General features: G+C 46.3%; 1 protein-coding gene across 4 annotated transcripts in view; it reads right to left on the bottom strand.

The window, feature by feature from the left end:
• RGL3 (ral guanine nucleotide dissociation stimulator like 3) overlaps positions 1–16,320 on the bottom strand; it is a 99,274-nt gene that overhangs the window by 62,809 nt on the left and 20,145 nt on the right. For all 4 annotated transcript variants that reach the window (XM_063931220.1, XM_063931222.1, XM_063931219.1 and 1 more), the window contains 4 exons: positions 8,040–8,236; positions 7,410–7,484; positions 6,244–6,425; positions 6,052–6,167 (listed from right to left, as the gene is read on the bottom strand). In XM_063931220.1, the coding sequence (XP_063787290.1) occupies positions 6,052–6,167; positions 6,244–6,425; positions 7,410–7,484; positions 8,040–8,236 (570 nt within the window). The remainder of the gene's footprint in view (positions 1–6,051; positions 6,168–6,243; positions 6,426–7,409; positions 7,485–8,039; positions 8,237–16,320) is intronic.

The raw sequence follows: 16,320 nt of genomic DNA on the forward strand, positions 1-16,320 counted from the left end.
TGACCTGGCGCAATACCTGTCCCGTTTTTTGTTCGGGCGGGACGCCATCATGTCCACCTTTGGTCTTTCCCAACGGTTCACAATCATGCGGAAAACTTCCCGATGAAGTTCCCACTCTCCCGGGTGGAGGTCGTGCCTGCTGAGGAAGTCTGCTTCCCAGTCGTCCACTCCCGGAATGAACACTGCTGACAGTGCTATCACATGATTTTCCGCCTAGCGAAAAATCCTTGCAGTTTTGCCACTGCCCTCCTGCTTCTTGTGCCGCCCTTTCTGTTTACGTGGGCGACTGCCGTGATGTTATCCCACTGGATCAATACCGGCTGACCTTGAAGCAGAGGTCTTGCTAAGTTTAGAGCATTATAAATTTGCTCTTAGCTCCAGTATATTTATGTGGAGAGAATTCTCCAGACTTGATCACACTCCCTGGAAATTTTTTCCCTGTGTGACTGCTCCCCAGCCTCTCAGGCTGGCCTCCGTGGTCACCAGCATCCAATCCTGAATGCCGAATCTACGGCCCTCTAGAAGATGAGCACTCTGTAATCACCACAGGAGAGACACCCTTGTCCTTGGATATAGGGTTATCCGCTGATGCATCTGAAGATGCGATCCGGACCATTTGTCCAGCAGATCCCACTGAAGAGTTCTTGCGTGAAATCTGCCGAATGGAATCGCTTCGTAATAAGCCACCATTTTTACCAGGACTCTTGTGCAATGATGCACTGACACTTTTCCTGGTTTTAGGAGGATCCCGATTAGCTCGGATAACTCCCTGGCTTTCTCCTCTGGGAGAAACACCTTTTTCTGGACTGTGTCCAGAATCATCCCTAGGACCAGCAGACGTGTCGTCGGAACAACTGCGGTTTTGGAATATTTAGAATCCACCCGTGTTGTCGTAGAACTACTTGAGATAGTGCTACTCCGACCTCTAACTGTTCTCTGGACCTTGTTCTTATCAGGAGGTCGTCCATTTTCTTTGAAGACGAATCCTCATTTCGGTCATTACCTTGGTAAGGACCCGGGGTGCCTTGGACAATCCAACGGCATCGTCTGAAACTGATAGTGACAGTTCTGTACCACGAACCTGAGATACCCTTGGTGAGAAAGGCAAATTTTTGGGACATGGAGGTAAGCATCCCTGATGTCCCGGGACACCATATAGTCCCCTTCTTCCCGGTTCGCTATCACTGCTCTGAGTGACTCCATCTGGATTTGAACCTTTGTAAGTGTTCAAATATTTCAGATTTAGAATAGGTCTCACCTAGCCTTCTGGCTTCAGTACCACAATATAGTGTGGAATAATACCCCTTTCCCTGTTGTAGGAGGGGTAATTTTATTATCACCTGCTGGGAATACAGCTTGTGAATTGTTTTCAATACTGCCTCCCTGTCGGAGGGAGACATTGGTACAGCAGACTACAGGAACCTGCGAGGGGGATCTCGACATTCCAATCTGTACCCCTTGGATACTACTTGTAGGATCCAGGGGTCCTGTACGGTCCTAGCGTCATGCTGAGAACTTGGTAGAAGCGGTGGAGGGCTTCTGTTCCTGGGAATGGGCTGCCTGTTGCAGTCTTCTTCCCTTTCCTCTATCCCTGGGCAGATATGACTCTTATAGGGACGAAAGGACTGAGGCTGAAAAGACGGTGTCTTTTTCTGCAGAGATGTGACTTAGGGTAAAAAACGGTGGATTTTCCAGCAGTTGCCGTGGCCACCAGGTCCCATGGACCGACCCCAAATAACTCCTCCCCTTTATACGGCAATACATCTTTGTGCCGTTTGGAATCTGCATCACCTGACCACTGTCGTGTCCATAAACATCTTCTTGCAGATATGGACATCGCATTTACTCTTGATGCCAGAGTGCAAATATCCCTCTGCGCATCTCGCATATATAGAAATGCATCCTTTAAATGCTCTATAGTCAATAAAATACTGTCCCTGTCAAGGGTATCAATATTTTTAGTCAGGGAATCCGACCAAGCCACCTCAGCTCTGCACATCCAGGCTGAGGCGATCGCTGGTCGCAGTATAACACCAGCATGTGTGTGTATACTTTTTAGGATATTTTCCAGCCTCCTATCAGCTGGCTCCTTAAGTACGGCCCTATCTGTAGATGGTACCGCCACTTGTTCTGATAAGCATGTGAGCGCCTTATCCACCCTAAGGGGTGTTTCCCAACGCGCCCTAACTTCTGGCGGGAAAGGGTATACCGCCAATAATTTTCTATCGGGGGAAACCCACGCATCATCACACACTTCATTTAATTTATCTGATTCAGGAAAAACTACAGGTAGTTTTTTCACATCCCACATAATACCCTTTTTTGTGGTACTTGTAGTATCAGAAATATGTAACACCTCCTTCATTGCCCTTAACGTGTGGCCCTAAAGGAAAATACGTTTGGTTTTTTTTGTTTGTTTTTTCACCGTCGACACTGAAATCAGTGTCCGTGTCTGGGTCTGTGTCGACCGACTGAGGTAAATGGGCGTTTTACAGCCCCTGACGGTGTTTGAGACGCCTGGACAGGTACTAATTTGATCGCCGGCCGTCTCATGTCGTCAACCGGCTTGCAGCGTGTTGACATTATCACGTAATTCCATAAATAAGCCATCCATTCCGGTGTCGACTCCCTAGAGAGTGACATCACCATTACAGGCAATTTGCTCCGCCTCCTCACCAACATTTTCCTCATACATGTCGACACACACGTACCGACATACAGCACACACATAGGGAATGCTCTGATAGAGGACAGGACCCACTAGCCCTTTGGGGAGACAGAGGGAGAGTTTGCCAGCACACACCAAAACGCTATAATTATACAGGGACAACCTTTATATAAGTGTTCCTCCCTTATAGCATTTAATATATATTCATATCGCCAAATCAGTGCCCCCCCTCTCTGTTTTTAACCCTGTTTCTGTAGTGCAGTGCAGGGGAGAGCATGGGAGCCTTCCCACCAGCATTTCTGTGAGGGAAAATGGCGCTGTGTGCTGAGGAGAATAGGCCCCGCCCCCTTTTCGGCGGGCTTCTTCTCCGGAGTTTGTGATGTCTGGCAGGGGTTAAATACATCCATATAGCCTCAAGGGCTATATGTGATGTATTTTTCGCCATACAGGTATTATACATTGCTGCCCAGGGCGCCCCCCCCCCCGCGCCCTGCACCCTCCGTGACCGCTGTGTGAAGTGTGCTGACAACAATGGCGCACAGCTGCAGTGCTGTGCGCTACCTGATGAAGACTGAAAGTCTTCTGCCGCCTGGTTCCGGACCTCTTCAATTTTCAGCATCTGCAAGGGGGGTCGGCGGCGCGGCTCCGGGACGAACCCCAGGGCGAGACCTGTGTTCCGACTCCCTCTGGAGCTAATGGTGTCCAGTAGCCTAAGAAGCCAATCCATCCTGCACGCAGGTGAGTTCACTTCTCTCCCCTAAGTCCCTCGTAGCAGTGAGCCTGTTGCCAGCAGGACTCACTGAAAATAAAGAACCTAAAAACTTTTTCTAAGCAACTCTTTAAGAGAGCCACCTAGATTGCACCCTGCTCGGACGGGCACAAAAACCTAACTGAGGCTTGGAGGAGGGTCATAGGGGGAGGAGCCAGTACACACCATGTGATCCTAAAAGCTTACTTTTTGTGCCCTGTCTCCTGCGGAGCCGCTAATCCCCATGGTCCTGACGGAGTCCCCAGCATCCACTAGGACGTTAGAGAAATAAGACTTTTGCACACCCTCCATAGACCCGGCTTTCATCACGCCTGGAGGGCAGTGTATTATGTGTGCCCGGCACTTGGTGGGGGGAGAACACTATTATCTCAGGCATTGTATAATTCACCAGTGCAATAAGCTCCGTCTGCGCAATAAGCACTGTTAATTACTTTGATGTCAATCGGCACACTTAATTGTCACTGGCAGTATCTGCAGGTCAGACGTTCTGTAGTGTAGTAAGGACGGGGGACGTTGGTGCATGGTATAGGTATGTACTTACACAAAGACTGTTCCTCCAAGAACAATGCCAGGGAGTGTGATTTGTAGCTGTGTGACTGTGGTGTATGTAGACTAGGTTTAGTTACTGTGCGGTGCAGTATACCTCCATACTATCATCTTTCTGCTCCTATTTCTCAATCATTCATAGGGGACACTGGGATCCAGAATACATAGGGGTATAGATGGGATCCTTTGTGTACAGGAAGTGTAGCACGGGTGATCAGACATACAACTAAGTAGGTGCTGGACTTTCTGCACTGATGAGCTCCAATACAGGGGAAAGAGTTGGTTTGTAAGCAGGGTTCTTTCTGTGTACACATCAGAACAATGTTCGCTCGATGCGACATCATCTGCGTTGGGGCCCCGACATCGGCAAGTGCATACACACTTGCCGATGTTGGCTGTGACGAGGGGGAGGAGTGGGGCCATGTTGGCCCTCGTAAGCAATATCGCACGTCGATCGTATCCTGTATCGTGAGTACACACTATACAATATCGCAACGGACCGGTCGAAATCAGCCGGATCGTATGCGATATTGCATAGTGTGTACGGAACCTTAACACTTGGTCTATTCATGCAATAAATTTTCATTGTCCATTGACTCAAAGGACTGACATTTACAATGGGATTGCTCGGAAGTCACCTCTCTTGAAAAGAAGTTGCTTACTTAGGGGTAAATTCAATAACTGTCTGAAGCTGCCGTCTTGTCGGAAAGACAGCAGCTTCCGACAGTTTTAGGTCGGAAGGGGTTCCGACCTATTCATTAGGGCCCCGTTTATTCCGACAAGTTGGGAAACCCGACTTGTCGGAATGCTGTCAGAATACACGCTGATCGGCGGCTTCAGCATTGTCGGAAGCATTGTGCATTGCGGAACCCGACAGGTTTTAGCCTCGTTTCCGACAATCTCAATCTGACTTTAAAAACAGTCTGATTGAGATGAGGGATCTGAGAGCAGGAGACGGGGGAGCAGCGCTGCAGGAACCCAGCGGCAGCGTCCACCCGGCTCCAGCAAGCAAGGTCCCGCTTGCTGGAGCGGGGTGGAAGCCTCCTCTGATACAGCCGCTGCTCGCCCCGTCTCATCCTCTCCGTCTCCCCTCCTCCGCTGCTCTCCCGCTGCTGCCCCCACCACCGCAGACATCTCTATCACGGCAGCCGCTGACAGCTCTCCCCCGCCCCCTTCCCTTCCCGGCGACGCTGACAGATCCCTCCGCCGCTGCTGTCAGCGCACCCGGCAGCCACTGACAGCAGTGGCGGGACAAGACACCGGGAGCGGCCAAATCCGACAGTCGGATTTGGCCGCTCTTTGAATAGGGGTTGTCGGGTCCATTCTGACAACTGCATATTGGAATGGACCCGACTCTTATTGAATATACCCCTTAATATAATCATCTATTGCTGTAGACCTCCCAAACCTTCTTTCTTTACACGCTGTACCCCTAAATTGTTATGTTATTGAGGTGCAGCATGTTATTTTATTTTTTGTTGTCATCCAACATTCATAAAACTGGCATCCACTCTGTTTGATTAAATCTACTCTGATGACATTGTAACTCCCTGGAAAACAATCCTCCATCTATAAGACATGATCATGGTGGATCGGGGTTATAGAACTGTGGCCACCGTCCCACTGGGCCAGGCTAATTGCTTATGACTCCTTCGGGCTATAATGCTCCACTAAGATTTAAAAGAATTAAAAAAATTCCACCTTCAGACAACTTTAGTATATCAGTTTGTGTGCGGTCCCATGTAATATTTATTACATGTACTGCTAAATTACTTCTGTGATTTCTTTCCCAAACTGCCCTTTAATATGACACAAATAAACAATGTCCTGGGCATTTTACACAGATATGTCCAGTTGTCCACAAAGTAGTTCTGTCTCATATCCACATAGACTGAAAATATAAGAGCACTGCCTAGATGATACGGGATGTAGTTATGTGACCGGCGGTCTACCCGACCCGATGATACAAACCTTTTTATTGAACACAGTGAAGCCAGAAGGGCAATTCATTAAAGTTATGTGAAGGTTGTGAAGATTGATATACTGCTCGTATGGCACATGTACTTACCACATCTATCAGTGTAAGCTGCTCTGCCACATCCTGGGGCGGGTATGATAATAGGGTAATGGTATTCCCAGAGGCCTCACTGTCTCCCTCTGCTGGCCGAGTTATAAGTTGCCACTCTAATAGAAGGAAGATACAGTCAGTATAATGCATAGACCGCATGGAGTGGAAGTTCTCAGCATGGACCACCCTTACCCTTCTCTGAGGGGTCTTGTGTCCCCTCATCTTCTAGGCTTTTGAGGAGGCGAAGCAGCTGGCTGGGGGTCTCCCGGCTGTCTCGGTTTAGGTAAGAGGAGATAAGCTGGAGACAACGTGGAGAGTCACGGAAGTCCTGAGGGTGCCTTTCTAACCACGTCTGGAGGAGGCCACGGACCACCCTAAATTGAGAGAGAATGACATTTCCTAATATTAAGCATGCTGGTGTCAGCCTCATCAATGAACCTCATAATGAAGCAGTAGACTAAATAATTATTCTAGTAACCAATCAGTAGCCAGATCTCATTCACGGCAGCTACACTGAAGGTGATCAGCAAAGGTCCCAGCTCTGCATGCAACAACTAAATGCTAGGACCACCACTATAAAACACCTGGCAATAAAATCCACAAACATATAGAAAAGCTTCCCATGCATTCACTATAGCAGTGCATGCCAGGGGGAAAGAGTGTTTCTGAGTACACAGAAATCTGAGTTCATTTACTTCTTTCTTTGAGACAAAGAGACTTTTCCCAGTTTCTGTGATGGCTAATGGGGACGATCCAATGTTTCCTCACCATCTGAATTTTTTTTTATCAATGTTCAACTCATGTATTTAGGGCAGTGGGGTGGGAGGAGGCTCATTTGATTGGCTCCTGAACATACAGTACAGTATGTATTTAAAACAGACAGTTCACAGCATACCATAAATGGGACTCAAACTCTCAACCTCATACATCACAGTCAGACTCTTTTCACATGGAGCTACTTTTTCCTGCTTATTTGTAACTATATGAAGCTAGTTGTAATTATTTATTCACACCATTGCAGCTAAGCAGATCTACAGTATGTAGCGTGTGGCTGCACGCTATATAGATCTGATTCATTGCAAATGTTTAAACTAACAATCATAGCTAGCTTCAGATAGTAAGAATTACTAGGCTTGCAACACAAAGCAAATAGCTTGCGATAAGTGTCTGACTGTGGTTTATGAGGTGGGGTGTTACAGTCCCCTGCATGGTGTATGCTGAGCACTGTGTATTTGAAACAGAGGGAGATTTAACTACAAGTGATTATTTACACAAATGACATTATAGCTTAGCTCACACGTTAAGATTATGAATATTTTATAGTGTTGAAATTCATTGCTTGGAGCTAAGATACTGACCTCTGTACGGTTCCGGTCTCTGGAACCGAGCTTCCATGGCGTACAGGTTCCTTGTCACTGACTTTTTCCAGACACCTGTGAAAGAAAAGACAATCAGGGGGGCTCAATTCTTAACACTGCATTAAAGTGCAGATATACACTTAAACTTAACCAATCAAGCATGAACTTTCATTTGTGAATTGCAAGTTAGACAATGAAAGCATGTGCATGATTGACTGAAAGTGAGTGGAATTACTGGGAAATACCAGGCAGTGGGGACAATTTAGCAAGAGGAGAGGTCACTAAACATAATGCCATTGCTTTCCACAATTATTGTAGCAGCTTCTGCCACATACTATAAACCAGGTGAGGCCAAATTCCATCTTCAAGAACCCTAGCAGTTCATGTTTTCCAGACCACCTGTGGTTCTTTTATAGTATGTCATATTGTAATGAATGCACCTGTGCACCAGCTAGGAGTTCTGGAAAACATGAACTGTTAGGGGACCACTGATATAGATATAGACACAGCCAACCCAACGGAAAACAAGGAAGAAGTTGAAGATACGTTAAGGAGAGGAGGTAAATATGGACAGAGAGGCATCTCAGGTCAGACAGGAAGGACAGCCCAGAGGAGGGTGTGTTGCCCCACCTGTCCAGCAGCAGCTCCAGGACCTTTTCAGGTGAGGTAAAGGCACGGTAGGTACTCAGGAAGGTGGGCACATACCCAGGATCGCTGCCCTGGAATTCCACCAGGAGGTTCTCCACCAGCTTCTCCAGAGTCCCAGCACGGATGCTGCGGACCTTACACGTCTTATAATGGACATAGCCAGGAGACAATGGGTTTGCCTGAGGGTGAGGTGGAGCAGATTATATTGGGGAAGAATCGAGGTGTAGGGACAAGAGTAGAGAAAGAAGAGCAAGAAAGAGGGGTGAGAGAGGTGGACACACTTGTTTTGGCACTGAGACAAAAAAAAAAATTTTTTCAATTGCAATTATAGAAAATGGAGAAAAATTAAAAGTTTTAATTTAAAGAAAAATGTGCAAATGTTTTACTTTCTTTATCATAAGCTTTGAAAAGTCATAAAACATTCACTAGAACAGTCGTGAATAGTTTAGCAGACAAACGTCTCATGCGTAGAAGAATTAATCCGAAACATTCCACGCTTGGACGGACCCAATAGGCAATGCCATCTAGAGATGACATTGCCTAATGAAAGCCTCTGGGCATTTCTGCTATTAATTCCTGCTAGAGGTCCAATAGCATCCCTCCCAGCAGCCCCTGCAGCTCACGGGATGTTCAGTGTATGTCTTGTTTAGAGAGATATGAGAGGGGACAGATCATAGGTCAGTGATAGGAGAGAGGAACTGAAGAGGGAACACTATATATGATCCACATATAGGTGAAGAGAGAGGGGGCTAGAACGAGAGAAAAAGGGACAGAAAGATCGGTGAGAAGAAAGAGAAGGAAGACTAGTGAGAGAGTCTGAGGGGCCTATTAAATAAATAATGCGGCAAGCCCTGATAAAGTAAGATTCTTCATAGCTGCTTTTTGCAGCTATTGTATTTGGATTTACTTTCTGGGCAATTAAACTCATCAAAAACAGCCTCTCCCAGTGCAGGCAATCTCTTCCAGTTGCGAAACGGCTCAGCAGTGATTACCGGAAAAATATCCAAAGGATAGAAACGGGGAAACATAGATCCCTCTCCAAATTCAACTGAGAACACTGTTGGATCTATTTATTATCAGCTGTCCCTGCATCGGAGTAATGCCGAATTGATGACTAAAGAGGGAGAAGGTGCAGACAGCATGAGACAGCAATAGAGAGGGAGAGAAGGGAGGAAAAGAGGGGCAAGAGAGAGAGAGAGGAGGGACGAAAGGAGGAGAAAGAGAGAAAGGAGTGATGAAGAGGGGGATATAGAATAGGGTTGTGTATATTTTCCCTTCGTGATGAGGACCTGGAAGTGACATAATGAGAGGGCAGTAGATAACTTCCGCCCTTACAGCACCTAAATGTTTTATCCGTACTCCGTTCGTTGGAGGTTTCATTTTATCTATGCACCATTAGAGGTTTCATTTTATCTATGCACCATTGGAGGTTTCATTTTATCTATGCACCATTAGAGGTTTCATTTTATCTATGCACCATTGGAGGTTTCATTTTATCTATGCACCATTAGAGGTTTCATTTTATCGATGCACCATTAGAGGTTTCATTTTATCGATGCACCATTAGAGGTTTCATTTTATCTATGCACCATTGGGCCCTCGCGGGCTCGGTGTCTCGCTCCACTTCGCGCGCCACCGGTTACTATTCCAAATAGAAAAAAATATAAATGAATGAAATAAATGTAGAAAAAAATAAATGAACCAGCGCTGGCTTTAAAGATAGTGCATATACAAATTGGACGGTTTGTTTTAAAAAAGAGTCACAATTTATTCCATAAACTCATAAAAAACATAGAAGGGTATATATTATTATATATTGTACACTATTTATATATATAACTTAAAATCATATATGAACACCTCCCTGTACCGGATCTTGATATCAAATCCACTCATATATTGTTATGTGGTTCCAGAAATGTTTGGCTAGGACAACCTCCAGTCCAATGCAGTCACTTTAATATAATATTATTTACCAGATATGGATAAGTGATGATCCCTTGATGATGCATCAGTCCATTTGTGTGAGCCGAAGGGTTGAGGCGAAAAAAGTGCTATAGTGCAAAGTTCAGTGGTGGAGCAATGTCCAAAAGGTTGCCAATGAAGAAGCCACGAAATCCAAGTGGGTACAACGGAGTGGAATAGGATCCGGATGGGTGGTGAAGAATGAAATCTCCACGCGTTTCACTGGTTTTTAAGCATCTAGCTTCCTCAGGAGCCATTGTAACCATTTGGATTTCGTGGTTTCTCCAGATATGATTTTAAGTTATATATATATATATATATATATATATTATATATATATACACAGTGTAGAATATATAATAATATATACCCTTCCATGTTGTTTATGAGTTTATGGAATAAATTGTGACTCTTTTTTAAAACAACCCGTCCAATTTGTATATACACTATCTTTACAGCCAGCGTTGGTTCATTTTTTTTTTTTTTCTACATTGTATACTATAGGGGGTCTGACCATCCCCATACCAGCTGCTGCTGGCTGCGCACTTGTATAATTTTATTCTATACTATTCCAAATAGTTTGTGACATGGACCCAGGGGCTTATGGGAAAGGTCCTCTCCACGAAGGGCAACTAGATGCTACCCTATAGAGTAGGAAGGGATGGGAAAGAGAAGGGAGGAAGAGATGGGATAGAGACAGGAGTAGGGAGGCCAATCCCGGGCCGTTTTTTCAATCCCGGGATTCGGGATTGAAAAACGGTCAATCCCGGGATTCCCGGGATTGCAGTAGGGACCAGTGAAGGTTGTAGGGAGCAGCGCTGGAGGGAGGGTGTAGGTAGTGGTGCGGGAGGTAGGGAGGGTGTAGGTAGTTGTGCGGGAGGTAGGGAGGGTGTAGGTAGCGGTGCGGGAGGTAGGGAGGGGGTAGGTAGCAGTGCGGGAGGGTGGGTGTAGGTAGTGGTGCGGGAGGGAGGATGTAGGTAGCGGCGCAGAAGGGTTGGTAGCGGCGCGAGAGGGAGGGTGGGTGTAAGTAATGACACTTACTATTAGGCGGGCGGCCGCGGCAGCCATGGACTCACTGAACGCGGGAGCATTTCAAATGAAGCGCCGGCCGCCAGCCAACCAGAGCTGGCGGACCGGCAGCCAATCAGGGAAGCGGTCACAGCAGTGGCTCCTGATTGGCTGCCGCTGCTGCGGCAGCTACCCTGATTGGCTGCCGAGCCGCCAGCTCTGATTGGCTGGCGGCCGGCGCTACATTTGAAGTGCTGCCGCGTTCAGCTTGTCCATGGCTGCCGCGGCCGCCCGCCTAATAGTAAGTGTCATTACTTACACCCACCCTCCCGCACATGCGCACTGTAATCCCTTGAATCCCGGGATTGGAAGCTCCAATCCCAGGATTCAAATCCCGGCATTTTTGGGCCCAAATCCCGGGATCCCGCCGATCCCGATCCCGGGATTGGCCTCCCTAGACAGGAGGGAGGAAGAGGGGATATAGAGATAGGGAGGAGATATGAGGGAGGAAGAGAGGAGGGAGAAAGAGGGGATGGAGAGAGGAGGAAGAGATAGGATAGAGACAGGAAGGAGGAAGAGGGGATATAGAGAGGGGGAGGGAGGTTGGAGATATGAGGGAGGGGATAGATAGAGAGGAGGGAGGAAGAGGGGATGGAGAGAGGAGGAAGAGATGCAATGGATGGAGGAAGAGAGAGGATATAGAAAAAGGGAGGAATAGAGGAGATAGAGAGGGAGGAGGAAGAGGGGATAGAGAGAGAGGAGGCGAGGGAGAGACAGATGAGAGGAACAGAGGGGATAGAGAGGCTGGAGAGATATGTGGGTAGTGAGGTTATGGACATATTGATAAATTACAGGACAGGGCGAGCAGGTTCACAGTGATCTAGGTGGAGTGGAGCATGTTATCTGTAGACGAGAGCACAAGTAGTGATAATGAGCTAACCTGGAAATACTTGCTTAGAGTGGGACAAGTTAACTTACCGGTTCACTGCATATACGTCCTGACATGGTGATAAATGGGACTGGTATTGCCAATAACAATGCTATTGCCAGCGGTAGGTCCTATGATAAATTGGGCAAAGTAAAAAATAAGTCTAATCCCCAGCTGATGGTCAAAATGACCCCTGGGAGACCTGTTCATATTGTTGAATGACTGAAGAGAAACTGGGTACAGATCTGACCCTTCAAAAATCTGGCCAAAAAAAATGGAAGTGATGCTTTAATGACGGGGATGTGATAAGTAATTGAGAGTAGGATCCAGGGGTGATTCACATTTTACATCTTCCAAAATCCATATTCTGTGCTGCCCATAATCTCCTAAATACAGGCTGGTGCATATTACGCAGGGAGACTATAAGGTCAACAGCAGGTTACAGGCAGGAAGTACAGGTTGAGTATCCCTTATCCAAAATGCTTGGGACCAGAGGTATTTTGGATATGGGATTTTTCCGTATTTTGGAATAATTGCATACCATAATGAGATATCATGGTGATGGGACCTAAATCTAAGCACAGAATGCATTTATGTTACATATACACCTTATACACACAGCCTGAAGGTAATTTTAGCCAATATTTTTTATAACTTTGTGCATTAAACAAAGTGTGTGTACATTCACACAATTCTTTTATGTTTCATATACACCTTATACACAGAGCCTGAAGGTCATTTAATACAATATTTTTAATAACTTTGTGCATTAAACAAAGTTTGTGAACATTAAGCTATCAAAAAACAAAGGTTTCACTATCTCACTCTCACTCAAAAAAGTCCGTATTTCGGAATATTCCGTATTTCGGAATATTTGGATATGGGATACTCAACCTGTATATGAAGAATAAGGGGGTACAGGCAGAACAGAGTTGAGGAACAGCAGGGTATGGGCAGGAAGTATATGAGGAAGAAGGGATACAGGCAGGACTCATTTAGGAACAGCAGGGTATAGGCAGGAAGTATATACAGAATAATTGGTACAGACAGGACATAGTTGAGGAGCAGCAGGAAGTATATGAAGAAAAAGGGGGTACAGGAAAGACACAGTTGAGGAACAGCAGGGTATAGATAGCTAGCATATGAAGACACAGTTGAGGGACAGAAGGGCATAGGCAGGGTGTACAGGCAGGACACAGTTGAGGAACAGCATGGTATAGGTAGCAAATATATGAAGAATAATGGGGTACAGGCAGGACACAATTGAGGAACAGCAGGGTACAGGCAGGTAGTATATGAAGAATAAGGGGGTACAGGCAGGACAGCCTTGAGGAACAGCAGGGTATAGGCAGCTAGTATATGAAGACACAGTTGAGGAACAGAAGGGTATAGGCAGGATGTACAGGCAGGACACAGTGCAGGAACAGCAGGGTATAGGCAGGAAGTATATGAAGAATAATGGGGTGCAGGTAGGACACAGTTAAGGAACAGCAGTGTATACGCAGGACACAGCTGGGGAACAGCAGGGTATAGGCAGGAAGTATATGAAGAATAAGGGGGTACAGGCAGAACAGAGTTGAGGAACAGCAGGGTATAGGCAGAAAGTATATGAAGAATAATGGGGTGCAGGTAGGACACAGTTAAGGAACAGCAGTGTATACGCAGGACACAGCTGGGGAACAGCAGGGTATAGGCAGGAAGTATATGAAGAATAAGGGGGTACAGGCAGAACAGAGTTGAGGAACAGCAGGGTATAGGCAGAAAGTATATGAAGAATAATTGGGTGCAGGTAGGACACAGTTAAGGAACAGTAGTGTATACGCAGGACACAGCTGGGGAACAGCAGGGTATAGGCAGGAAGTATATGAAGAATAAGGGGGTACAGGCAGAACAGAGTTGAGGAACAGCAGGGTATAGGCAGGAAGTATATGAAGAATAAGGGGGTACAGGCAGAACAGAGTTGAGGAACAGCAGGGTATAGCCAGGAATTATATGAAGAATAAGGGGGTACAGGCAGAACAGAGTTGAGGAACAGCAGGGTATAGGCAGGAAGTATATGAAAAATAAGGGGGTACAGGCAGAACAGAGTTGAGGAACAGCAGGGTGTAGGCAGGACACAGTTCAGGAACAGCAGGGTATAGGCAGGACACAGTTGGGGAACAGCAGGGTATAGGTAGGAAGTATATGAAGAATAAGGGGGTGCAGGCCGGTCACAGTTGAGGAAGAGCAGGGTATAGGCAGGACACAGTTGAGGAACAGCATGTTAGAGGTAGCAAATCTATGAAGAATAATGGGGTACAGGAATGACACAATTGAGGAACAGCAGGGTACAGGCAGGTAGTATATGAAGAATAAGGTGGTACAGGCGGGACACAGCTGAAGAACAGCAGGGTACAGGCAGGAAGTATATGAAGAATAAGAGGGTACAGACAGAACAGAGTTAAGCAACAGCAGGGTATAGGCTGAAAGTATATTAGGAATGTGGGGTATAGGCAGGACACAGTTGGGAACAGTAGGGTATGTGCAGGAATTATATGACGAATTATGGGTACATGCTGGACATAGTTGAGGAGCAGCAGGAAGTATATGAAGAATTACAGTTGAGGAACAGCAGGGTATAGGTAGGAAGTATATGAAGAATAAGGGGGTGCAGGCAGGACACAGTTGAGGAACAGCAGGGTATAGGTAGGAAGTATATGAAGAATAAGGGGGTACAGGCAGGACACAGTTAAGAAATGGCAGGGTATACGCAAGACACAGTTGGGGAACAGCAAGGTAAAGGCAGTAAGTACATGAAGAATAAGGGGTTACACACAGGACACAGTTGAGGAACAGCAGGGTATAGGCAGGATTCAGTTGAGGAACAGCAGGGTACAGTTGGGAAGTATATGAAGAATAAGGGGGTGCAGGCAGAACACAGTTAAGGAACAGCAGTGTATATGCAGGCCACAGTTGAGGAACAGCAGGATATAGACAGGAAGTATATGAAGAATAAGGGGTACAGGCAGAACAGAGTTGAGGAACAGCAGGTTATAGGCAGGAATTATATGAAGAATAAGGGGGTAGAGGCACAACAGAGTTGAGGAACAGCACGGTATAGGCAGCAAGTATATGAAGAATAAGGGGCTGTAGGCAGGACACAGTTGAAGAACAGCAGTGTATAGGCAGGAGACAGTTGAGAAACAGCAGGGTACAGTTGGGAAGTATATGAAGAATAAGGGGGTACAGGGAGTACACAGTTGAGGAACAGCAGTGTATAGGTAGGAAGTATATGAAGAATAAGGGGGTACAAGCAGGACACAGTTAAGGAACAGCAGGGTATACGCAGGACACAGTTGGGGAACAGCAGGGTAAAGACAGTAAGTAAATTAAGAATAAGGGGTTACACATAGGACACAGTTGAGGAACAGCAGGGTATAGACAGGATACAGTTGAGGAACAGCAGGGTATAGTTGGGAAGTATTTGAAGAATAAGGGGGTGCAGGCAGGACACAGTTAAGGAACAGCAGTATATACGCAGCACACAGTTGAGGAACAGCAGGGTATAGGCAGGTAGTATATGAAGAATAAGGGGGTACAGGCAGAACAAAGTTTAGGAACAGCAGGGTTTAGCCAGGAATTATATGAAGAATAAGGGGGTACAGGCAGAACAGAGTTGAGGAACAGCAGGGTATAGGCAGGAAGTATATGAAGAATAAGGGGGCACAGGCAGAACAGAGTTGAGGAACAGCAGAGTATAGCCAGGAATTATATGAAGAATAAGGGGGTACAGGCAGAACAGAGTTGAGGAACAGCAGGGTATAGGAAGGAAGTATATGAAGAATAAGGGGGTACAGGCAAAACAGAGTTGAGGAACAGCAGGGTATAGGCATGACACAGTTCAGGAACAGCAGTGTATAAGCAGGACACAGTTGGGGAACAGCAGGGTATAGGTAGGAAGTATATGAAGAATAAGGGGGTGCAGGCAGGACACAGTTGGGAAACAGCAGGGTATAGGCAGGAAGTATATGAAGAATAAGGGGGTACAGGCAGAACAGAGTTGAGAAAGCATCGTATAGGGAGGAAGTATATGAAGAATAAGGGGGTGAGGGTAGGACACAGTTGAGGACAGCAGACTACAGGCGAGAAGAATATGAAGAATAAGGTGGTACAGCCAAGACAGAGCTGAGGAACAACAGAGTATAGGTGGGAAGTGTATGAAGAACAAGAGGGTACAGGCAGGACACAGTTGGGGAACAGCAGGGTATAGTCAGGAAGTATGAAGAATAATTGAGTGCAGGTAGGACACAGTCGAGGAATAGCAGGGTATAGACGGGGTACAGACAGGACACAGTTAAGGAACAGCAAGGTATAGGTGTGAAG

The sequence above is a fragment of the Pseudophryne corroboree genome, chromosome 6, assembly GCF_028390025.1.
Source record: "Pseudophryne corroboree isolate aPseCor3 chromosome 6, aPseCor3.hap2, whole genome shotgun sequence".
Lineage (NCBI taxonomy): Eukaryota > Metazoa > Chordata > Amphibia > Anura > Myobatrachidae > Pseudophryne > Pseudophryne corroboree.